The sequence below is a fragment of the Suncus etruscus genome, chromosome 5 (genome assembly GCF_024139225.1).
Source record: "Suncus etruscus isolate mSunEtr1 chromosome 5, mSunEtr1.pri.cur, whole genome shotgun sequence".
Taxonomy (NCBI): domain Eukaryota; kingdom Metazoa; phylum Chordata; class Mammalia; order Eulipotyphla; family Soricidae; genus Suncus; species Suncus etruscus.
Window position 1 is genome coordinate 88,637,453 of NC_064852.1, and position 26,865 is coordinate 88,664,317.

At 37.5% G+C, this 26,865-nt stretch overlaps 1 protein-coding gene across 1 annotated transcript in view; it reads right to left on the reverse strand.

The window, feature by feature from the left end:
• The window catches only part of AGPS (alkylglycerone phosphate synthase), a 162,668-nt gene that overhangs the window by 47,698 nt on the left and 88,105 nt on the right, over window positions 1–26,865 (reverse strand). The window contains 3 exon segments of the mRNA XM_049773405.1: window positions 1,106–1,157; window positions 15,130–15,257; window positions 26,698–26,806. Coding sequence (XP_049629362.1) covers window positions 1,106–1,157; window positions 15,130–15,257; window positions 26,698–26,806 — 289 coding nt within the window.

Genomic DNA, 26,865 nt, shown 5'->3' on the forward strand with positions numbered 1-26,865 from the left:
CTTTTAACTCCTCGAAGCTTGTACCATTCCAAAATATCTTATATAAGGGCAGAACACTGTTCTAACAAGTAAAATGGATTTATTTCTTCTACTAAGAAATCCTGCTAGTCTATCCATTCAGTTTTAGCTCTTCCAACAATTTTCAGAATTCACAAAACTATCTGAAGTACTTCAAACATGCCATTAAGGCTTTGCACTTTGGAAGGCTTTCTGGTAAATGAACCAATGTGGTAGAAAAGAGATCATCTCAGGCAAACTTCTCTTCACCTTTTTAAGATTCAGCTTCAGAGCTACCCTCCTTTAAAAAGCCTTTCCTAAGTGAAGTCAGTCAGATTGAGAGGGATTGATCGACACAATCTCTCTCTCATGCGGGATATGAAGAAACAAAACAGGAGAACAACAAATGCCCAAAGGCAACAGAAACTGAGTTTGCTTCAACAGAAAGCTTACCATGGGGGTGGGGAGGGTGGTTAAGAGCCTCTGGGACAATGGTAGAGGGAAGTGGACACCTGGGTGGAAGGTGTGGGGTTTGAGTAGCTTATGTATGGATTCTTACTAATAAATATCTATAGACCATGGTGCCCAAAATCTTAATTAAAAAATTAAAATATTTTGATCCTTAAAAAAGAAGAGAAAATGAAAAGAAAGAGAAGGGGGATAAAAAAAAAAAAAAACCTTTCCTGATTTTCTGCACTAATTTCTCAAGCAAAATCAAAGGAATCAATCTTTCCTTCACTGGCACCACAGAATTCCTTCTACAGCACCTCTAAAACTTTTTTGTTGTTGTTATTGTTGTTGTTTGGGCCATACCAGGCAGCGCTCAGGGGTTACTCCTGGATCTGTGCTCAGAAATCACTCCTGGCTCAGGGGACCATATGGGATGCCAGGGATCGAACTCCAGTCTGTCCTGGGTCAGCTGCCTGCAAGGTAATTGCCCTACGGCTGTGGTACCATTCATTTAAGCAACTCTCAGCACTCATTAGCCTCACAAGGACAGATACTATGACAAATTCACTTTGCAAATTATAAAATTAGTCTTCCCAACACATGATTTGTATTTTTTAAGTGTTTTAATGAGCTTTTAAAATGATCATATTTTACTTACCAAAATGAAACTGCTCATTGTCCATGAGACGAATTGATGCAGGAGCACATCTCTATTTTAGAAAGAAAAAAAAAGTAATACAAAATAAATACAATAAAGAATTTAGGCAGGTAAGATATAAATTCATCTTTCTATAATAGAGATCAAAAGCTTACATAGTCCTAGGGATATATGCACTGAGAAATATTTTTATACTTTTAATATAATTCTATGACAATAAAACATGAGTGGTTTCTAGAGATGTACATGCATAATAAATCTATACATCAATTAAATGAGTGTTACCAAATCTTTCATTTGCAATAAGATACCTAAAAATGGATACTAATACAGATATTTCTATAATCAAAAGGCCAGCAAAGTACCACCATCCTTTCTTATTTATTTTTGCTGGGTGGTGGGCACATCTAACGATGCTCCGTGAACCATGAAGTGTCCTGGGGATTGAACTGAGACACCTGCAATCAAAGTATGCACTCTGCCCTTTAGAGCCCCATGTGACCATTCTTGAACAATAACAACAGATCCAGGTTAAGATGAGATCATGTTTCCATGCTTTAAGGCCTGTTTAATATTTTCTTAATGAGTATGGAACTTCACAAATTCTAATTTGAACTCTAAATTCACCTCCATGCTGTTCAACAGTGCTACACTGAGTATTCCCTAAACCAAAAGAAAGGGGATGAATTAAAAGGGGTTCTTGAGTTAAAGTGACCTCTAGTGGTAGGTGGTCAGACCTAACCAAAAGAAAATGTTTACCACATAACTTAATGAGGGGTAATGATCAATTCAGAGATTTTAAAGAACACGGAAACAAAAATTGTTTATTTAAACTGAAGTTAGAAAATAATTTTATTCATATGGAAAGCTTTCCTTACTATAATTTCTCAGGCTACCTTCTACTTTAGACAGTAGTGAATAATTTGAAAAGAAGAGAAAATCATATTTGTTTTATCTGAGCAAAGAGTTAGAGACAATAACCTCAAAACACAAACTTAAGGTTGACTAAATCAAATTGCTGGCAACTTCTTCCCTTCACTGATGCTACAGAACCAACAAATTACTTGATGGAAAAAATTGTCTTTAAATTTAGTATGATTAGTCTTATTTAATAAATAGATATTAAGCAATAACTTAAAAAGCAACAGATCTCTCAATCAACAATCTTAACACCCACCCCCCAATGTACCTATTAGAAACATCTAAAAAGATTTCAGCAAAATTTACTTATGGAATTCATTTCTTTCAAGTAACAGTTTTAAACCAGAACTTGTATTTAGATGAAATTCATTACTTGAAGTCTCTTCCACTTTGTTAGTCTCCTAATATTTTAGCTTAAGGATAATGTATAAAATGGAATGGAATGGAAGCCCATACTGTTATCTTTGTTAAGATACGCATCGTATTTTTTGTTTGTGGTGTTCAGGGTTAGTCCTGACTCTGTACAGATTCAAAAATCACTCCTGGCAACTTTGGGGGATTATATGGGATGCCAGGGATAGAACCTGGGTTGGCTGCATGCAAGGGAAACACCCTACCTGCTGTGCTATTAATCCCTGTGCAACATCTTTTAATTGAAAGATTTATTTCTTCAAAAAGTAAATCCGGGCCAGAGAATAGTAAATCTTGCATGTGGTTAGTCTAAATTTGATCCCCAGCAGCACAATAAGTTCCCACAAACACTGCTAACAAATGACAGCAAACCCGAAACAACAAAGAAAATCAAACATTCTGTGTAGACTGCAAAGTGGCCCAAATTCTTGAGCCTTAAGACTGTCCTGAATATAGTCTATTAATGTCACATTATATCAGAAGCTAATGCTTCAACACCAAACTCCTTTTACACAATATACAAAAACTATGGCACAGAACATTTATCATGATACGCAGTATCCTTAGTGATCATGAGAAAATAGGTATTCAGTTTACTTCACATGCATAACACCCACTACACTGTTCCTAATATAAAAGAATAAAATTAAAAATGTTAAAAGTGAATATGTGGAAAAAAGAATTGTGCTAAATACAAAATTCTAGACACTAAAACTTAAAATGCAGGCAGATAACATACTTCCTCTAGTAAATAAGACTGAAATCACATATGAATAATATAAAATTTAATACTGACATAAATGTTTAATCCTACTGGAAATTACACACTGCTCAAGAGGAAAAAACACTAAACAGCAAGAACTCTTTTTTTAATGAGAATATCTGTTGATTACATATAATCATATTCTAGAGCAGTGTTCCTCAAACTATGGCCCGCGGGCCACATATTGTATTTGTATTTGTTTTGTTTCTTCATTGCAAAATAAGATATATGCAGTATGCATAAGAATTCGTTCATAAGTTTTGTTTTTACTATAGTCAGACCCTCCAAAGGTCTGAGGGACAGTGAACTGGCCCCCTGTTTAAAAAGTTTGAGAACCTCTGTTCTAGAGTATACCTTTTTCCACTTATATTAAGATGAGTCAGAAATTAATGCCTAACAGTCTTAGTTGTGATTTTATATTTTCCAGATTATTAAAGGTTGAAGTAGTTTGCTCCTAGTCAAAAGCTCGTCTTATTAATTGTCCTTAAATTTAATACATTTTGTTAGATCACACAGTAAAGAGTCCAATTAGCTAAACATTTGGTTAATGTTATCTCTACTTCAGAGGGGTGAAAATATCACACACACACACACACACATTTGAAATAATTCCATTTTCTAACAAATTATTCCTATATATATAACAAATTATATAAATAAATTTTATAATGTAAGAGAAAATCCAAAATTTTAATGTATTTGAAACTCCTAAGAAAAATCAAGTTTAAAATAGAATAACAGATAAAACAGATAGTGTTGAATGAGGTAATCTATGCTTTTCTTCCCAAATGACACTTTATAAATTCATTATGAAAAAACTATACTATCAGTTTAAAGTTATTTTAAAGAAAAGTGGTGGGAGATAGAAAAGAGCCCCCCTCCCTACACAGTCCCCATCAAAAGGTGCCTTTTAATCTCAAATTCTACATCTTCCTTTGATTCTGAATTGTCAGAGGAATTCAGACTAATCTATAATATACAGTTTTCTCTCCTAACCAAACCAAACTCAGAATTCCACAGGGCATATTCTAATGTATTTAGTGGAAGGGAAAAAAATAACCCAAATTTCAAATTCTGCTTTTGAGCTGTATTAATATTGTTCTCCACTCAAAGCATATAAAGACATTTCTAAGCAAATAGAAAACAGAATATTAGAATATCTAACATTGATATTATAATAAGAAATTATTTTTTAGAAAGCTTTAAATGTCACTTACCTACATCTACAGAGTAAAGGTGAAGATTATACTGGACTGCCATTTTAAAGATAGAATCATTAATCTTCAACTAAATTGTTCTTTCTAACACCTCACATGGCAGTTAAGTACTAAGAGCAAAATCCCTCAAATGGATCAAGAATCAGATGCAAGACTCTAGTCAAATCTTTTGCTACCAGTTTAAGGTTGCTTAATTCATTTCCTTCAGTAAGAATTGTGATGAAAATATACAGAGCTCACTCTGCTATTTGTGAGCAATCATGCATGCTCCTTTCCAAAATACATTCATCCAAAATATAGTTTCCCATTTAAAAGCAACTTGAAAGCGTTCTGAAATGACAGTGAGGAATTACAAGCAGCCAAGTCATTATTCAATCAAGAATTTGGCGCATTCATAAACCATGTACCATCTACTTTAATGGATTTTTTTTGTTTTGATTTTGGTTTTTGGGTCACACCTGACAGTGCTCAGGGGTTACTCCTGGCTCTATGCTCAGAATTCGCCCCTGGCAGGTACAGGGGACCATCTGGGATGCCGGGATTTGAACCACTGATCTTCTGCATGAAAGGCAAACGCCTTACCTCCATGCTATCTCTCCGCCCCTTTAATGGATCTTAATTCTCCTGCTATCAGTTCAAATTCCAAGTCACAAACTGAACAATGACCAATGCCAAAACATGATTTTTCCCCCATTTTTCTGCCTGAGAATACTGTTACAAAGCAAGACAGCATACAAAGTTCTATTCTGGACATATGAGAGAGATTTATATATTCTGAAAACAAAGACAAAACTATTCCTAAACCACAATAATTGCATTTATTTATTTCCAGGAAAACTAATAATAATACTTTTCCACATGAATACAGTATAGCAAGAATAAAATATGTAAATTCCCCTAATAGTGGAATATGTACAATTCTTAGTAACTAGTCCTGGCAATTATTTCATTCATATTTGAAAATAAAATACTATGTCCAAAATCTTTTTTAATCAGTTACAAATAAGATCAGTTTTCTAGTTAGATGGAATTCATGTCTTTAAAAAACTCTTAAAAGTATATAGACTGGAGGGGATGGTGGAGGGGACCAGGAAAAAAAAAGTATATAGACTGGAAAGGAATGTTCTGTTTTTAACCACAATATGACATTTTCTAGCATCATCTTATCTATTATAAAGGTAACATTCAATATGGTTTTGTGGAATGAAGTCATTATAGTCAGTGCATAAGTATCCAGAGAATTGGGGCTAGAGTGAATGTACAGCAGGTAGCGCACTTGCCTTGCACTTGGTCTTCCCAGATTCAATCCCTGATACCCCCTATGACTCCCAGAGCCTACCAGGAATGATCCCTCAGTGTAGAACCAGGAGTAAAGCCCTAAGTACAACTGGGGGTGGCAAAAACAAAAAACAAACAAACAAAAAATACAAAGCAGACCCAACACACTATCCAAAAATATCCAAATAATTTTTTACAAAACAAATAAAAGGATAATAGCACAGGCAGAAGCCATCTTGGGCTATGCGGCTTCCACCTGCCTGATACTGGATTTCATCAGCGTTCCTGCCGGTGATACTGCCTGCTTCAGAGGTGGGTCTGGACATACACACACTGATTCCTGCTGGCTTCTGCCCGGACTCAGAGGGCACAGAAACCATCTTGGGCTACGCGGTTTCCAGCTGCCTGAGACAGGATTTCATCAGCATTCCTGCCGGTGATCCTGCATGCTGCAGAGGTAGGTCGGGACCTACACACACTGATTCCTGCTGGTTTCTGCCAGGAGTCAGAAGGGCGCAGAAGCTATCTTGGGCCATGTGATTTCCAGCTGCCTGAGACTGGATTTCATCAGCATTCCTGCCAGTGATCCTACCTGCTTCAGAGGTGGGTCGGGAAGTACACACACTGATTCCTGCTGGTTTCTGCTGGGTGTCAGAAAGGCTCAGAAGCCATCTTGGGCCATAGTGCTTCCAGCCGCCTGACACTGGATTTCATTAGCATTCTTGCGGGCAATCTGCCTACTACAGAGAGTTCTTGGCTGGCTCCACCCTCCTGCTGTGCCTTGGATGACACTGAGGACTTGAAGTGAACTCTTTGCTTTGCTTGTCTGTCTTCCCTGAATACTTGAAGCTCTACACAGAGGCCTAGGAAGCACACCCCCCAAAAAAACTGTCATCTAGAGGACGCAGAAGAGCGCGGCCACTCCGTTTCACGGCCACTCACTCTTTCTAACCAATGAACCCCACCACAACACGCAGGAAAAATCACACTATAAGCCTGACAATGGGGAAACCTCGTAGGCAAACACCATGCTCAGAGAATGAAGACGATAGCTCGAATGACCTAAAAAATTCCAACCGTCTGATTAACCTCTCGGATAAGGAACTTAAAATAGCAATATGGAAGATGTTTGTAGAACTCAAAGAAAGCATAGATCGATCTGAACAGAACACAAAGACAAAAATGAGAAAACTCCAAACTGAAATAACAGATCTGAAAAACACGGTAGCTCAACTGAAAACCTCAATGGATGGCCTCGCAAGCAGAGTAACAGCAGCTGAGGAGAGAATCGAAGTACTGGAAGATGTGATGCAGAAAAACTCAATACAACAGAAGAAATTGGAAAAGAACCTTAAGACAAATGAACAGGCAATAGAAAAAGTACTCAAGGAATGTGAACAGATGAAAATAGAAGTCTTTGATAAACTCAACAGAAACAACATAAGAATCATTGGAGTCCCAGAGACCCAGGTAGGAGATCTCCAGGAAGAATCAACTATCAAAGACATCATCAAAGAGATACTCCCAGAGGTAAAGACTATATACAATCAAATCCTACATGCCCGAAGAGTACCAGCTAAAAAAGACCCGAAGAAAAACACTGCAAGACACATCCTCGTTACAATGACAAATCCCACAGATATAGAATACTGAAAGTAGCAAGATCAAAAAGGTAAACCACATTCAAAGGAGTAGCCCTAAGACTTACAGCGGATATGTCACAAGAAACTCTCAAGGCCAGAAGACAATGGTGGGATATTGTGACAAGACTGAATGAAATGGAATGCCTCACCAGGACACACATTATTCTCCAATGTACATGGGTCATTCTCCAGGATAGACTACATGCTGACACACAAAACATACCTCCATAAAATCAAGAGAATAGAAATCTTGCAGGCTAACTTTGCTGACCATAAGGCTCTGAAATCAGATGTGAACTACAAAGGCACACAAAAGAAAAACTTTAACAAATGGAAATTAAACAGACTGCTACTGAACAACCAGTGGGTCCAAGATGAAACCAAAGAGGAAATCAAAACTTTCCTGGAAACAAATGATAATGAAGACACAAACTGCCAGAATCTATGGGGCACAGCAAAAGCGGTCCTGAGAGGAAAATTTATAGCTTTACAAGCACACATCAGGAAGGAAGAAGGGGCATAACTGAATAACTTAATGACGCAATTCAAAAAATTAGAAAATGACCAACAAAAGGAACCAAAAATAGGGAGACAGAAGAAAATAACAAAGCTGAAACCAGAAATCAATGAAGTGGAAAACCAAAAAACAATCCGAAAGATCAATGAAAGCAGAAGTTGGTTCTTTGAAAAAATAAGCAAGATTGATAGACCACTGGCAAAACTCACAAAGAAAGAGAGAGAAACCTGATAACCCGTATTAGAAATGAAAAGGGGGAGATCACGACAGATATTGCAGAGATCCAAAGGGTAATCAGAGACTACTTTGAGAAACTTTATGCTACTAAATATGAGAACCTAGAAGAAATAGAAAAATTCTTGGACACTTATAACCTTCCACAGTTGAGTAAGGAGGATGTAGCATATATAAATACCCCATCACTAATGAGGAAATTGAAACTGTAATCAAACATCTGCCCAAAAAGAAAAGCCCAGGCCCAGATGGATTTCCTAATGAATTATTTCAAATCTTTCAAGAGGAACTACTACCAATCCTAGCCAGGCTCTTCCATGAAATTGAAAAAAACAGAAAACTCCCAAACAGCTTTTATGAAGCCAACATCACCTTGATACCAAAACCAGACAGAGATGCTGCCAAAAAAGAAAATTACAATATCCCTGATGAATGCTGATGCAAAGATCTTCAACAAAATCCTGGCAAATAGGATCCAATGTATCATCAAGAAGATCATACACTACGACCAAGTAGGTTTCATCCCAGGAATGCAAGGATGATTTAACATCTGTAAATCTATCAACATCATACACAGTATCAACAACAAAAACAATAACTACCACATGATCATATCAATAGAAGCAAAGAAAGCATTTGATAAGGTCCAATACCCATTCTTTTTTTTTAATTTATTTAAACACCTTAATTACATACATGATTGTGTTTGGGTTTCAGTCATGTAAAGAACACCACCCATCACCGTCCCAAGTCTCCCTTCGCCCCACCCGACCCCCGCCTGTACAATAGAAAGGCTCTCCATTTTCCTCATACACTCTCATTATTAGGACAGTTCAAAATGTAGTTATTTCCCTAACTAAACTCATCACTCTTTGTGGTGAGCTTCCTGAGGTGAGCTGGAACTTCCAGCTCTTTTCTCTTTTGTGTCTGAAAATTATTATTACAAGGGTGTCTTTCAATTTTCTTAAAACCCATAGATGAGTGAGACCATTCTGCGTTTTTCTCTCTCTCTCTGACTTATTTCACTCAGCATAATAGATTCCGTGTACATCCATGTATAGGAAAATTTCATGACTTCATCTCTCCTGACAGCTGCATAATATTCCATTGTGTATATGTACCACAGTTTCTTTAGCCATTCGTCTGTTGAAGGGCATCTTGGTTGTTTCCAGAGTCTTGCTATGGTAAATAGTGCTGCAATGAATATAGGTGTAAGGAAGGGGTTTTTGTATTGTATTTTTGTGTTCCTAGGGTATATTCCTAGGAGTGGTATAGCTGGATCATATGGGAGCTCGATTTCCAGTTTTTGGAGGAATCTCCATATCGCTTTCCATAAAGGTTGACTAGACAGCATTCCCACCAGCAGTGGATCAGAGTTCCTTTCTCTCCACATCCCCACCAACACTGTTTATTCTCATTCTTTGTGATGTGTGCCATTCTCTGGGGTGTGAGGTGGTATCTCATCGTTGTTTTGATTTGCATCTCCCTGATGATTAGTGATGTGGAACATTTTTTCATGTGTCTTTTGGCCATCTGTATTTCTTCTTTGTCACCAATACCCATTCTTGATCAAGACTCTCAGCAAGATGTGAATGGAAGGAACCTGTCTCAATCTAGTTAAAGCCATCTACTGTAAGCCAATGGCAAATATTATCCTCAATGGAGAAAAACTAAAAATCTTTCCTCTAAATTCTGGTATAAGACAAGGCTGTCCTCTCTCACCACTCTTCTTCAACATAGTACTGGAAGTGCTCGCTATAGCGATCAGATATCAAGGGAATCCAGATAGGAAAGGAAGAAGTCAAGCTCTCATTGTCTGCAGATGACATGATATTCTACTTAGAAAACCCTAAAGACTCTACCAATAAAGCTTCTAGAAACAATAGACTCATAGCAAGGTGGCAGGCTACAAAATTAACACAAGAAATCAATGGCCTTTTTATACACCAATAATGATAGGGAAGAGAAGGATGTTAAGAAGGCAGTCCCATTCACAATAGTGCCACACAAACTCAAATACCTTGGAGTCAACTTGACCAAAGACGTGAAGGACCTATACAAAGAAAACTATAAAGCTCTGCTCCAAGAAATAAGAGGACACACGGAAATGGAAACACATACCCTGCTCATGGATTGGCAGATTAACATAATTAAAATGGCAATACTCCCCAAAGCATTATAAAGATTTAATGTGATCCCCTTAAAAATACCATGACATTCTTCAAAGAAGTGGATCAAACACTTATGAAGTTCATCTGGAACAATAAGCACCCTCGAATAGCTAAAGCACTCCAAGGGAAAAGGAAAATGGGAGGCGTTACTTTCCCCAACTTTAAACTGTACTATAAAGCAATAGTTATCAAAGCAGCATGGTATTGGAATAAAGACAGACCCTCAGATCAGTGGAATAACGTTGAGTTCTCAGACAATGTTCCCCAGACATACAATCACCTAATTTTTGACAAAGGAGCAAGAAATCCTAAGTGGAGCACGGAAAACCTCTTCAACAAGTGGTGCTGGCAGAACTGGTTAGCCACTTGCAAAAAACCAAACATAGACCCCCAGTTAACATCATGTACGAAGGAAAATCCAAATGGATTAAAGACCTTGATATCAGACCTGATACCATAAGGTATATAGAACAACACGTCAGTAAAACACTCCATGACACTGAGACTAAAGGCATCTTCAAGGAGGAAACTGCACTCTCCAAGCAAGTGGAAGCAGAGATCAACAGATGGGAATACATTAAAGTGAGAAGCTTCTGCACCTCAAAAGAAATAGTGCCCAGGATACAAGAGACGCCCACCAAGTTGGAGAAAGTATTCACCCAATACCCATCAGATAAGGGGCTAATATCCAAAATATACAGGGCACTGACAGAACTTTATAAGAAAAAAAAAAACAACTAATCCCATCAAAAAATGGGGAGAAGAAATGAACAGACACTTTGATAAAAAAAGAAATACAAATGGCCTAAAGGCACATGAAAAAATGCTCCTCATCACTAGTCATCAGGGAGATACAAATCAATACAATGATGAGATACCATCTCACACCACAGAGATTGGCACACATCACAAAGAATGAGAATAATCAGTGCTGGCGGGGATGTAGAGAGAAAGGAACTCTTATCCACTGCTGGTGGGAATGTCATCTAGTCCAACCTCTATGGAAAGCGATATGGAGATTCCTCCAAAATCTGGAAACTGAGCTCCCATTCGACCCAGCTATTCCACTCCTAGGGATATACCCTAAGAACACAAGAATACAATACAAAAACCCCTTCCTCACACCTATATTTATTGCAGCACTATTCACAATAGCCAAACTCTGGAAACAACCAAGATGCCCTTCAACAGACGAATGGCTAAAGAAACTGTGGTACATATACACAATGAAATATTATGCAGCTGTCAGGAGAGATGAAGTTATAAAATTTTCCTATACATGGATGTACATGGAATCTATCATGCTGAGTGAAATAAGTCAGAGGGAGAGAGATAGATGCAGAATAGTCTCAGTCATCTATGGGTTTTAAGAAAAAATAAAAGTCATTTTTTGCAACAATCCTCAGAGACAATGAGAGGAGGGCTGGAACTTTCAGCTCACTTCATGAAGCTCACCACAAAGAGTGGTAGTGCAGTTATAGAAATAACTACACAGAGAACTACCATAACCATGTAAATGAATGATGGAACTGGAAAGCCTGTCTGAAGTACAGGTAGGGGTGGGGTAGGATGGAGGAAGATTTGGGACATTGGTGGTGGGAATGTTGCACTGGTGAAGGGGGGTGTTCTTTACATGACTGAAACCTAATCACAATCATATTTGTAATCAAGATGTTAAAATAAAGAAAAAAATTAAAAATAAGAAAAAGAAAAAATAAAGGATAATAGCACAAAGGGGGAGGGAACAACAAGACGTGTTCAGGAGACCCAATAATTCTTCCTGATAATTCTCAGCCAATCAGTTCTTCAGTTCAGAGAAGGGCTCAAGGATGTGATGGTGTTCAAGCTCTAGGGTGCTGAAATTACTAGTGCCACACCCACTGGCACATCAGGCCTCTAGGAACAGAGCTGGTGATGCTTGAAAGACAACATGGTACTTGAAACTTAATAGGAATAAGCCATAATCAAGATATATGCCTTGATTCCTGTATTATCCCTCCAACCAAAGAATCTTCTTTTAGGCTGAAGAAAACTTTAATTCCCTGTTTTGTATTAGTACAAGTAGCTCTTCTCAGGAACTTTCTAAAACAGGAATATTCAATTATTAAAAAAAAAAAAAACACCCTGCATTATATTCAACCAACAACTATGTTTAAATCCAGTATTTCCATTTTAATGAAATTATAAACAAGAGTTTGACACATTTCACATATCTTAATTAAATTTAAGATATTTTCAAATTTTAATGTCTGCAATGTGGCAAAGAAAGATGGAACACACCCAGGAAAGCATAAAGTATGCCTACCTCTGTTCCAAGAATCAGATGACAAACCTTTTAATAAACAGATCTACAGTCGTTTCCTGAGTTAAAGGGAAGTGCAAAGTTGCCAACACAGACTGCCTGAATCCTCAAAGATCTTTTGTTGAAAATATCTATAAATAGGATTCCTTTTATATATTATTTGTTATTAGAAAATATATCAGTTTAAATATATATATATATATATATGTTTATTTTGCCTCCTATTGGAAGCAACCATGGTTCTAATGAATTAGGAGCACTTGTACATCGATCTTAACTGTTAATATTTTTGTTTAGCACCACAAAGTAAAGGTTCAGGACTGTTCATTACAGCTCTATACCTTTAAAACTCTTCTCTCACTAAGGAGTATAACAAGTTTAAGGAGCTCTTTCTGAAGCTGTATTTGATTAGGTGACACATTTCAGACCAAATGTGTCTGAAAACTGAAGTAGTACCTGCCAGATGTACTTTCTTTCTTACTTTCTTCCAGATCTTCTTTCTATTCATTCCACTGTGGTTGTTGAGACTAACCTCCATAGGTCATACTGGGAAAGCTCCCAAAACTCAAGATTCTGGTTGAGTATAGCTGATGGAAAACAGTTAAGAATGCTAGTACTGGGGCCCGGAGAGAAAGCACAGTGGCGTTTGCCTTGCAAGCAGCCCATCCAGGACCAAAGGTGGTTGGTTCGAATCCCGGTGTCCCATATGGTCCCCCGTGCCTGCCAGGAGCTATTTCTGAGCAGACAGCCAGGAGTAACCCCTGAGCACTGCCGGGTGTGGCCCAAAAACCAAAAAAAAAAAGAATGCTAGTACGTGGGATAGGAGTGATAACGCAGTGATAGGGAATTTGCCTTGCATGTGATTGACCCAGGAAGGACATCAGGACAGACATTGCTGTCCATCACCGGGTGTGGCCCAATCCCCCCCACCCCAAAAAAAAAGAATGCTAGCAGATTTGGTAGGAAATGTTGAAAAAAATTTCTTATAATCACTGTACTTCAAACAATGAACTAAATCAGGGGTGGCAAACAGGATTTTTATCCTCACTCAAAATGGCAAAATGCAATATGTGTTTAATAGATTATTGTTAAAATGATATGCTTTTGTATGAGTGTCTGTTTTGGCAGGTCACTGCGTGGTGTGGCTCTCTGACTCTCACAGTTTAAAATTTTAGCTCTTTGTGTCGAACTTGTTCGACACCCCTGAATTAAATGCTTAAAGAAATGAAATGCAAAACTTTTTATGTTATTAAATACAGAACTGCACATGGAAATAAAATTCAATGGTATTATGGTAGTTTTTTAATAGCCTTGACAATATTTGTCTAAGAAGAAAGAAATGAAATTCTTTTTTTGTTTGTTTATGTTTTTGCAACACACCCGGTGATGAACAGGGATAACTCCTGCGTCAGAAAATCGCTCCCGGGCCTGGAGAGATAGCACAGTGGCATTTGCCTTGCAAGCAGCCGATCCAGGACCGAAGGTGGTTGGTTCGAATCCCGGTGTCCCATATGGTCCCCCGTGCCTGCCAGGAGCTATTTCTGAGCAGACAGCCAGGAGTAACCACTGAGCACCGCCGGGTGTAGCCCAAAAACCAAAAACCAAAAAAAAAAAAAAAAATCGCTCCTGGCTTGGGGGACCATATGGGACACTGGGGATCAAATTGTGGTCCATCATAAGTCAGATGCATGCAAGGCAAACGCTCTACCACTGAGCCACCACTCCGGCCCCTGAAATGGAAATCTTTTAGCTTAAAGGTAGCTTCAGTGTCATATTATGCTTTATTTCTTCATTTAAGCTATAGCTTCTTAGGTAACAGCAAACAAAGTAAAGTCTAAGGTAGCAGACCCTATCAATTTTAAGAATTGATGGTCTACTTGTAAATAATTTCAAAATTTGGGAGCCACTGATACTCAGCCTTTTCTTTTACTTCCAATAAATACCTTAATTTAAAAAAAATTTAATATACTTTAATTAGTCACAAAATATATTACTCCAAACAACTAAAAAAATAAATTAAAGGGCCCGGAGAGATAGCACAGCAGTGTTTGCCTTGCAAGCAGCCGATCCAGGACCAAAGGTGGTTGGTTCGAATCCCGTTGTCCCATATGGTCCCTTGTGCCTGCCAGGAGTAACCCCTGAGCACCGCCGGGTGTGGCCCAAAAACCAAAATAAATAAATAAATAAATAAATAAATAAATAAATAAATAAATAAATAAATAAATAAATAAATAAATAAATAAAATAAAAATAAAATGAAAGTCATTTGTAATCACGGTGTTTAAATATGAGAGGGAAAAAAACAGAATCATTCAAAGTCATCATTCCAAGCATATACCTTACCTTGGTTTTGCAGTACTTTATCAAGAAATAGGTGTATATTTAATGAACGAAATAGCAACAGTACTTAAAAAGATGCCTTGACAAGATTACCTTTTCATAAAGAATAAAAAACTGTACATAGCATCTATATATGAAGATTGTACATGTCATATAAGTCATATATGCAGTAGAATTTTAAAAATATATATGGGTTGGATTTGTTTGTTTCTGTGTTTTTTTTTTACCTGTTTTGCAATTTCTCTTAAACAGGCTACTCCTTGTTCAAAATTAGGGAAAGCTACTGAGCCATACTTTTGGTATTCAGGGACTGGTCTGATTTTTATTGTAGCTTCTGTTATCACACCAAGAGTTCCTGAAAAAGAAAGAGGAGGGAATAATCCAATATATCACATGCCAATATTCTAAATCATGCTTTAAACTATTTTCTATTTAGTCTATTCTTTATCCCATTTAATAATTAAATCTCTAATTTATAATAACCAGTCTTTAAAAAAAGTAGACATATTTTGTAATTTCTAAAAATACTCTGAATTACATTAGTTATACTATTTTAAAACATTTTAAAGTATGTAATCCTTCTCCAAAGAATTTTGTTTGTTTTTATTTTTGAGCCACACTGGCAATCCTCAGGAAACCATATGAAAGGCCAGGATTGAATCCAGGTAGGCTGCACCTTACCTACTAAACTATTTCTTCAAATCCAGGGAGATTAGGTTTTAATAATTTTATAGTAATACAATTTAGTAAAAGCAAAGCAATTTAAAAAGCAACAGATTTCTATAACTTATATTCATTCAGGCAAACATATTTTGGTATAGATGATAGAAGTTAGGAGTAATATTCTGATTTTTTTTTCTCAAAGAATTCATACAAAGACAAAAAGGCATTATTGATGTGCCCTTGTAAAAAGAAAACAAATATTCAGAGAGAAAATAAATGTCATAAAATAGCACAAAATAGACACTAATAAAAAATAAATATTCTCTTCTTTAGTAAAGAAGGAGTAGGGAGATAAGTTAGAAAGAAACATTAGTAATTATAGAATAAGATCTAAAAACCTATGCTAATATATTTAAGAGGCATGGTAACAACTATAAAACTTATTCAATGACTGCTCTATAATATTAGCAAATTTTCTCAGAATTATAATAAAAGCCAAAAAATCTCAGAAGTTATAGAACTGAATTACAATAGTAGAAATAAATGGGGCTGGAGAGATAGCATGGAGGTAAGGCATTTGCCTTTCATGCAGAAAGTCATTGGCTCGAATCCCAGCATCCCATATGGTTCCCCGAGCCTGCCAGGAGTGATTTCTGAGCATAGAGCAGGAGTAACTACTGAGCGCTGCTGAATGTGACCAAAAAAAGAAAGAAAAGAAGAGAAGAGAAGAGAAGAGAAGAGAAGAGAAGAGAAGAGAAGAGAAGAGAAAGAGAAGAGAAGAGAAGAGAAGAGGAAGAGGAAGAGAGAAGAGAAAGAGAAGAGAAGAGAAGAGAAGAGAGAGAAGGAAGGAAGAAGGAGGAAGGAAGGAAGGAAGGAAGGAAGGAAGGAAGGAAGGAAGGAAGGAAGGGGAAGGAAGGAAGGAAGGAAGGAAGGAAGGAAGGAAGGAAGGAAGGAAGGAAGGAAGGAAGGAAGGAATAACAAAAAGAAACTTTATAATAAACCTGCATGTACCTAGAACAATATGTGATTTACAATAAAGGAATAAAAACTACTGAGTGTTTAAAAGTAATTAACATTTTGTTAGATGAAAATGTAAATGACTGGGGCGGGAGAGATAGCATGAAGGTAAGGCGTTTGCCTTGCATGCATGCAGAAGGTCGGTGGTTTGAATTCCGGCATCCCATATGGTCCCCTGAGCCTGCCAGGAGGGATTTCTGAGCACCGCTGAGTGTGACCCAAAAACAAAAAACAAAAAACAAACAAAAAAAAACACACACAAAAAAAAATGACTTTCCACTGAAACATCAAATATGACCTTAGTTTGACTAAATTACAAAAGCTTTGATCATTTAACCTAACCATCTGAATAACAAACAGATATATCTGTGGGGCCAGATTAATAGCACATCAGGGAGGGCATTTATTTGCCTTGCATGAGGTTGACCAGAGATTGATTCCGGACATCCCAAATGGTTTTCCTGAGGCTGCAAGGAGTGATTTCTGAGCACAGGGTCAGGAGTACCCATTGGAGCCACTGGGTGTGGCCTAAAAAGCTAAAAGAAAAAGAAAAAAAAAAAGAAGAAAAAGGATATATCTGTAAACTTTAAAAGACAATAAAAGTAACACTTTTTTTTCCTTTTTTTTTTTGGTTTTTGGTTTTTGGGTCACATCTGGCAGCACTCAGAGGTTACTACTCCCAGCTCTATGCATAGAAATCGCTCCTGGCAGGCTCAGGGACCACATGGGATGCTGGGATTTGAACGACCGTCCTTCTGTATGCAAGGCAAATGGCCTACCTCCATGTTATCTCTCCGGCCCCAAAAGTAACACTTTCTTAGAGATACAATTCTTAGGCCATATAATTTACCCAAAGTATACAATAAATATTTTCTATTATGTTCTAAAATATCTTTACTATCATTATAGTCTGAACTATTTCATCACATCCCACCCTCCACTCCCAAAAATTCCCTGGTTACAAAAACAAGTCACTCACTCTGCAAACTTACAACCTACCCTTGGGCAACCAACAAACTATTCTTTGATTCTGGAGACTTGTCTACATGGGGTATCTCATATAAATGAAATCTAACAATATGAATAAGATCTCCAATCTGTGATGTTTTTTAGAGCTATTTTTAAATTAGGTATTATTTTAAAGATTTAGTCATGGCATTATATGCTACATACTTGTACTTAATTTTTTCTTACTGATTAATCATGGTGTGATACAATTCATTTTGTAATCAATCATCAACTAATGAATACCTAAGTTACTACTTTATTTTTTCTTTTAGCTCAGGGGCTACTCCTGGCTCTGTACTCAGAAATTGCTCTGGGCAGGCTTGGCGACCATATAGATGCCAGGAATCAAACCTGGGTTCATACCAGGTCGTCCGCGTGCAAGGTAAATATCCTACCACTGTGCTATCTCTCTGGCCCCAACAACTTTTTTTCTTAACTAAAACCAGATTATTAAAAAGCAAAAAGCAATGAAAGCTATTCCAGAACCACCAGATAGAAGAAACAAAGGTCTGTAGGACACAGGAAGGGAAATGAATGTGAAACTTTTGTACTATTTCCATAAGCATCAGCTTCCCACACCCTCTCTGCATTCATCTGCAAAATCAGAAATTTCTCTGAACCCAGGATTTTAAGGATTTTTAGGAAGGTCTCATTACATAGGCATGAATTATGAAGCCTACTAGTGATGGTTTAACATCTATCATCTTTCCTTGCCCTAGAAGTCAGGATATGGAGCTAAATGTTCCATAAGCTTCCACCACTTGGCCACTATGAATAATGCATAAACACATAAGTACAAATTATTATATAGTCATGTTTTTTCTCTCTTGGATATATATGCATGAATATTTTATATTTTAAAAAACGTTTGATTGTATTCCATGAAATAACTTGTTCTCAACTTCCTTTGCCTGACAGTGAGTGCCAAGCCTGAGCAGGGCAGGGATCCCACTGCATGCACCCAGCATACTTCAAGTGGCACACTAATACAACAGTCACAATTGCCCTTGCTTTGGTCTATAAAAGGCTATTATCTCTTTTCCTCCTCTCTTGCCCTCAGCATTCAATTCTAAAACAGGGGTATTATTTGGGGGGCTTGGAGGGCCACCATACCCACCTAATCATCAGAGTACTAAGGGCTCAGAAATAAGGAAAGAAATAAGTCACACAACAGCTTCTAATCTCTTTCCAAAGTAACTTATGCAAAATAGGTAAAAAATCCAAACCTATAAACATCCAGAAACTATGAAGAGGTGGTAAAAGGCCATTGGAAGGATACAGATAAGTTAAATGAGGTAAAAACAAAACTAGGTCTACTAGGAGCCAGAGCCATGGCGCAAGTGGTAGGGCATTTGCTTTGCATGCACTAACCTAGGACGGATCATGGTTCAATTCCCTGGCGTCCCATATGGTCCCCGAGCCAGGAGCGATTTCTGAGCACATTTAACCCCTGGGCATTACCGTGTGTGGCCCAAAAATAAAAAAAATAAAAAAAATAAAAACTAGGTCTACTAGATTACCTGGGTAAACACAATGGTTGTTAATCTATCCTATACTTTTTTGTCTTTCCTTCTATTTTCCCAGAAAAACAAAACAAAACCATAGAGGACCTATGACATCAGTATTAGAAGGAGACAGGATAAAAGGAACTGAACAACACTACCTAAACAGGATACAAAGAAATTCAAACAAAACTTCTACAGTTTTCAAATTGTTGCAAACTTCTAAGAGCAGAAATGAAGGGAACTTAAAAGACTCCCTACATCAGGGAAGCAAAGGTAATGAAGGAAGAAAATAAAAATCAGTCCTACAAAACAAGCAGGCTACAATAATGTTGCATGTATTGTAATCTATTGATTGCCTATGAAGGAGAGTTTGAAAATGGCAGCAACAAGAAATGACAGCCTTAGAGAAGCAAGGCAATAATCTCTAAATGTATCATTTACAGAAATTACTACCATTCACCAAAAGGGAGGAGCACAAAAGAAAGTAGGAATAGCAAAGAAAACATTCTCAAATTAGGACCCCATTCTAAATAAGCACAAGAAAAAAGCAGCCCAAATTCATAAAAATACTACTGTAGGGGCCCGGAGAGATAGCACAGCGGCGTTTGCCTTGCAAACAGCTGATCCAGGACCAAAGGTGGTTGGTTCGAATCCCGGTGTCCCATATGGTCCCCCGTGCCTGCCAGGAGCTATTTCTGAGCAGACAGCCAGGAGTAACCCCTGAACACCGCCGGGTGTGGCCCAAAAACCAAAAAAAAAAAAAAATACTACTGTAGAAAGTGAGAAAAATATGAACAAAATGTTTATGCTCATGCAAAGTTAGTCCCCCAAAACAACCACACTCAAAAACATAAATACATTTCAAGCTTAATAAAATTACCAAACAATTATCCAACAAAGGGTGAAGTATGCCAGACTTTCCATTTCAATCCACAGCACTGTATTGTCCCCAAAACACTGCCCAGAGCAATCCCTAAGCAGCTCTTGAATAGTGTTGAAAATCCCCAAACCAAAAAAAACAAATTATCAAACAAACATTTGGGAATATAAAAACACTTGAATCAGAAAAGCAAATATTATAAACATATAGGAACAAGACACCAAGACATAAAATAAGAAATAACAAACTCATGAAAGAAAATGGTATTAAGTCTGAAGGCTAGGGGCCGGTGAGGTGGCGCTAGAGGTAAGGTGTCTGCCTTGCAAGCGCTAGCCAAGGAAAGACCGTGATTCGATCTCCTGGTGTTCCATATGGTCACCCCAAGCCAGGGGCAATTTCTGAGTGCTTAGCCAGGAATAACCTCTGAGCACCAAACGGGTGTGACCTGTAAAACCAAAAAAGAAAGAAAGAAAGAAAGAAAGAAAGAAAGAAAGAAAGAAAGAAGGAAGGAAGGAAGGAAGGAAGGAAGGAAGGAAGGAAGGAAGGAAGGAAGGAAGGAAGGAGGAAAGGAAAGAGGAAGGAAGGAAGGAAGGAAGGAAGGAAGGAAGGAAGGAAGGAAGGAAGAGAGAGAGAGAGGAAAGAAAGAAAGAAAGAAAAGAAAGAAAGAAAGAAAGAAAGAAAGAAAGAAAGAAAGAAAGAAAGAGAGAGAGAGAGAGAGAGAGAGAAAGAAAGAAAGAAAGAAAGAAAGAAAGAAAGAAAGAAAGAAAGAAAGAAAGAAAGAAAGAAAGAAAGAAAGAAAGAAAGAAAGAAAGAAAGAAAGAAAGAAAGAAAGAAAGAAAGAAAGAAAGAAAGAAAGTCTGAAGGCTATTAAATTATAAAGTACCAAAATAATAGAAGATAAATCCAAACAAAAACAAAATAAAAAACACTGCAGAACAAGGAAGTAACCATGAGAATGAAAATAAAGAAACTGGAGCCAAAGAGAGAGTGGCCAAGTAGGATTCATACTGGAAATATAAGGATGTTTTAGCATACCCAAGTCAATGTAATACAGCACATGAATTAAAGGAAAAATTAAAATCCTAGTCATTTCAATAGATGTAGAGAGTGCACTGAAAATATTCTGCAGTCAGATAAAATCTCAACAGAATGGGAGTCAAAGGAACTTTTCTTAACATAGTTAAAACCATTTACGAAAGCCAACAGCAATAATGATAAAAACTGAAAGCCTTCCCTCTAATATCAGACACAAAACAAGAGTGCCCCCTCTCACCACTCCTACTAAACATAGTACTAGAAATCCTTGCCATGGTAATTAGAGTGAAAGAAATATTAAGGGCAAGTAGACAGGAAAAGAAGTCAAGCTCTTGGGCCGGAGAGAGTGAGTAGGGTGTTTGCCTTAGAGCCGACCCATGTTGAATCCCCTAGTATCTCATGTGGTCTCCTGCAACAGAAATAATTCCTAAGTGCAGAGCCAGGAGTGAACACCCTACACTAGCCCTCCCACCCCCCACCCAGTGTTGCCCCCCCCAAAAAAAAATTAAAAAAAGAAGTCAACATCTTACTATTTGCAGATGAAATGATACTGTACTTAGAAAACCCATAAGACTCTACATAAAAAGCTCCAAGAAACAGTAGACTTGTATAAAAAGTGGCAGGTACAAAATTAACATGCAAAAACCTATGGCTTTTCTATACACAAATAATGAAAATAGAGAAATACACAAACAATGGCATAGAGAATATAATAGTAAAAAAAAATCACAACTGTTCCTCATAAAATCAAGTACCTAGAAATCAACTTAACAAGAGATAAAAGACCTATACAAAGAAAACTACAAAATACTACTAAAATAAAAGAGGACAGGAAGAAATAGGAACACAGCCCTGTTGTGTCTGGGAGAATTAGCTTCATCAGAGTGGCAGTACTCCCGAAAGCACTGTAGAGATTCAATGCAATTACTTTAAGGATACCCATGACAATTTTTTTTTATTTAAAGAAAATGCATCACATAGTTGATATAACTGATCATATTACATATGTTTTAGGAAGACCAAAAGCAACATGATTTAAAAAAAAAGAAAATTGAAAAAAAAACTAAAGAGATGGAAGAGAAAGGAAAGAAGAAAAAAGTTCAGTAGCAAGTATTTTTGAAAATTATTGAATCACCAGTGAACTCATTAAAGCACTAGCAGAAAGTTTAGTATGCTCTTTTTTTTTAAAGTATAAGAGTTAAAAATACAGTAATAACGATGAGAGTGGCAATTGTTGTTGTTTGCGTAGGCCCAGCAAAATAACCCTTGATATTTTTTAAAGAAATAGAGCAGGGGCCGGAGCGGTGGCACAGGGCGTAAAGTGTCTGCCTTGTGTGCACTAGCCTAGGATGGACCACAGTTTGATCCCCCGGCGTTCCATATGGTCTTCCAAGCAAGGAGATTTCTGAGCTCATAGCCAGTAGTAACCCCTGAGTGTCACTGGGTGTGGCCGAAAAACAAAACAAAAAAAGAAATAGATCACATACTGCTTAAATTCATATGTAATAATAAACTCCCTATCTCCACCTCACCAAAGCAACCCTAAGAAAAAAGAAAATAGAGACATTACTTACTCCAACTTCAGAATGTAATATAAACCTATAGTAATTAAAACAGCACTATACTAGAATAAGGATAGAGCTTCAAATAAATAGAATAGAATTGAAATATCTAAACACAGAGCCTCAGATATGTGGACAATTAATCTTTAATTAAGGAAGAAAAATCATGAAGAAGAGCAAGGAAAACCTCTTAAACAAGTGCTGGGAAACGTATCAGTCACATGAAAACAAAACAAAACAAACAAACAAACAAAAAAAAAACCAAAAGAATGAACACAGATCCCTTTATCCTGTGCACAAAAATCAAATCAAAATGATAGGATATCAATATCAAGCCTGAATCCATAACTTACGATAAAGAAAACATAGGCAGAACTCTCCATGACACTGTAACTAGGGGCATCTTTAAGGATTTAATACCATTAGCCAAGCAAGGAGAAGCTAAGATAAACAAATGGGACTAAATTAAGAAGCTCCTATACCTCAAAAAAACCAATGACTATAATACAAGGACACCACAGAGAAAAAATATGTGCTAACCACTAATTTGATAAAGGATTAATACAAAGCATTAGCTGAACTTTAAATGAAAATGAGATCACCCCATCAAAAACTGGGAAAAAGAGATGAACAGAAATTTCCTCAAAGAAGATACAAATAAATTCTCTGCATCACTAAGCATCAGGGAAATCTATGTCAAAATGATCACCTTATACCAGAGAGACTGGCATACATCAAGAAAAAAAAAAAACCTAAGAAAAAAAAGTGTTGATGTGGAGGCAGACACATCAAGGGGGACCCTCATTCAATGCTGATGGTAAGGTCAACTGGTCCAGCCTTGTTGGGAAAAAATGATGGACATAACTCAGAAAACAAAAAAATTGGGTTTCCTTATTACTCAGCAGTTCCAATCCTTGCAATATACCCCAAGTGCCCAAAAGCACCATCCAGAAAGGACATTTTTACCTCTATGTTCATTGTAGTACTATTCATAATAGCTACAATCTGGAATCAACCCAAGTGCCCAAAAACAGTAACTATGGATACAGGAACTATAGTATACACAATGAAATACAATGAAATATAACAATGAAATGCAACAATGAAGTACACAATGAAATACAAGGAAAACTGAAATCTTTGCTTATATGCTGTTGTATAGATAGATCTGGAGAATATCAAAATGAGTAAAATCAGAGGGAGAAAGTCAGGTACAGAATTTTTCCACATGTAAGATATGAAGGAATATAATAAGGGGGCCAGAGCAATAATACATGGGGTAGGGTACTTGCCTTGCACACAGCTAAACAGGGTTTGGTCCCTGGCATCTCCTATGGTCCAAGCATCCCATAGAGCAGGGTCTCAAACTCAAGGCCCACGGGCCATTTCCAGCCCTCCAAACAACATTTTGTGGCCCTGCCGTAGTGGAATCTTTTTTTGTCTTTTGTTTGTTTGTTTGTTTTAGTTGTTTGTGTCATACCCCCCCAATGTTCAAGGCTTACTACTGACTTTGCTCTCAAGGATCACCCCGACTTGGCCTCCTGCAGCCCCCAGGTAAACTGAGTTTGAGAACCCTGCCATAGAATAATTCCTGAGTGCTGAGCCATAAGTAATTCTGAGCACAGGGAGGAATGGAGAGAGAGACAGAGGGAGGGGGAAGGAAGGAAGGAAGGAAGGAAGGGAGGGAGGGAGGGAGGGAGGGAGGGAGGGAGGGAGGGAGGGAGGAGGGAAGGAGGGAGGAAGGAAGGAAGGAAGGAAGGAAGGAAGGAAGGAAGGAAGGAAGGAAGGAAGGAAGGAAGGAAGGAAGGAAGGAGGGAGGGAGGGAGGGAGGGAGGGAGGGAGGGAGGGAAGGAAGGGAGAAAGGGAGGAGGGGAGGGAGGGAGGGGGAGGGAGGGAGGGGGAGGGGGAGGGAGGAGGAAGGAAGGAAGGAAGGAAGGAAGGAAGGAAGGAAGGAAGGAAGGAAGGAAGGAAGGAAGGAAGGAAGGAAGGAAGGAAGGAAGGAAGGAGGGTGGGAGGGAGGGAGGGAGGAAGGAAGGAAGGAAGGAAGGAAGGAAGGAAGGAAGGAAGGAAGGAAGGAAGGAAGGAAGGAAGGAAGGAAGGAAGGAAGGAAGGAAGGAAGGAAGGAAGGAAGGAAGATAATAAAGTCCCCAAAGGGAATAACAAATGCCCCAAAGCAAGCAAACAAATAACAGGAGAATTAGTCATCAATAGGATAGGGAAGGGAACACTAAAGGAAAAGCAAGATAGTAGCAGTATTTTATAAAGGTGTTGCCACAGATGCAGGCACAGTGGGGGAAGGAAACTGGACACAATCGTGGAGGAAAGAATATTAGTGAAGTGACTATTATTGGAAAATTGTATGCCTGAAATTCAGTCGTAATAATTTTCTAATTCATAGTGAAAATCAAAAATTTAAGAAAGAAAAAAGTAAATTGATGAGACATACTGAAAAAAAAAAGTCCCGGGGCCGGGCGGTGGCGCTAAAGGTAAGGTGCCTGCCTTGCCTGTGCTAGCCTTGGACGGACCGCGGTTCAATCCTCCGGTGTCCCATATGGTCCCCCAAGCCAGGAGCAACTTCTGAGCACATAGCCAGGAATAACCCCTGAGCGTTACCGGATGTGGCCCAAAAACCAAAAAAAAAAAAAAAAAAAAAAGAAAAGAAAAAAAAAAGTCCCGGGGCCGGAGAAATAGCACAGCGGTAAGGCGTTTGCCTTGCATGCGGAGGGACCGTGGTTTGAATCCTGGCATCCCATATGGTCCCCCGTGCCTGCCAGTGGCGATTTCTGAGCATAGAGCCAAGAGTAACCCCTGAGCGCTGCCGGTGTGACCCAAAAACAAAACAAAACAAAACAAACAAACAAAAAAAGTCCCAACACTGATTACCATAAAAAATATCTAAGCTCTCTTGGGGCCGATGGCACAAGCGTTGTCTGCCCCCCTCCCCCGGGTCCCATTTGGTCCCCCAAGTCAGGAGTGATTTATGAGTGCACAGCCAGGAGTAGTAATCCCTCAGCATCACTGGGTATGCCCCCCCCCAAAAAAAAAACAAAAAAAAAGATCTAAGTTCTCTTACCATTTTATCATGAAAATGATCTAAGCTTATCAACTCAGTGAATTCTCTCCAACATGTTTAAGGAATTACATACAATCTTGTTTTTTTCCTGGATATAACTGTATAGAAGTAAAAGTATGTTCTAATGTACTAGTTTATTAAATTTTCTCTTTCACCCGAATTACAAATAAATGGTCCTAAAATATTTTTCTTTTTCTGTACCACCTTGTAATGTTTAGTAAAGAATTTTTGTAAATTATGTATACATCAAAATATTGTTAATAGTATTGAAAATCAATTTCTTAATCAAAAGAAATGTTTTTTCTCAAAAAAATCTTGTGTCTACATTTTTTTTACATTTTACATTTGTCTACATTTCTCTCTAAGAATTAAAAAATAAAGCCATATTCACTTTATTCTTACAATCCACAGTATTTATGTAACAGACCACACAATAGAAGAAAAAAATGTTGTTTTATGTATAGAAATGAAATATTTTGGATAAGCTAGAATATTTTAGATAGTCTACCCAACTACTGCCATTTAAGTGATTTAAAAAAAAAAGCTCCATATAAGTCTTTTAAGATAAGTGAATCAATAGAATTTTTAATTCCACTTCGCAAAAAAATATTAGATAACAAAAGATGTAGTTATAAAAGAACACTGAGAGGAGGGAGTAAGGAGGAAGACAAGACATTAACACCAAACATCAATAAACCTTTCCCCAATCATTCAAGTGAAATTAAAAGTCTATAAAATATGTCTTTAAAGCAAACCACTGGAATTTACAGTAAAACATTTAAAAATAGCTATTATTCATAAAAATTATTACTAATTTAAAGGATAAAAGGACCAAACCAAAGGGCTGTCTCTAAAAACAACAAAAAATTTGGCAAAAGAAAGTTTAATGTTCTCATAATATAATTTAATGATGTACTAAATTAATATAATAAAGTTTTTAAAACCACTTTTTAAATATATAAAACCATATCATTCTAAACAATATCACAGATTTTCAGAAAACTTAGCTGCTAGCTTCTATTTTTTCATAATAAATTTGCAGCTCTATTTACCTTCAGATCCCATGATGAAGTGGTGGATATCAGGGCCTGTTGACATCCGAGGTCCTTGACAGCTTTTTTCTATTACTCCTCTAGGTGTTACCATTTTTATATGAACCACCTGTTTAATACAACACACTATGTAAATTCTCTACATATTTACTAGTTCATTCACTAGAG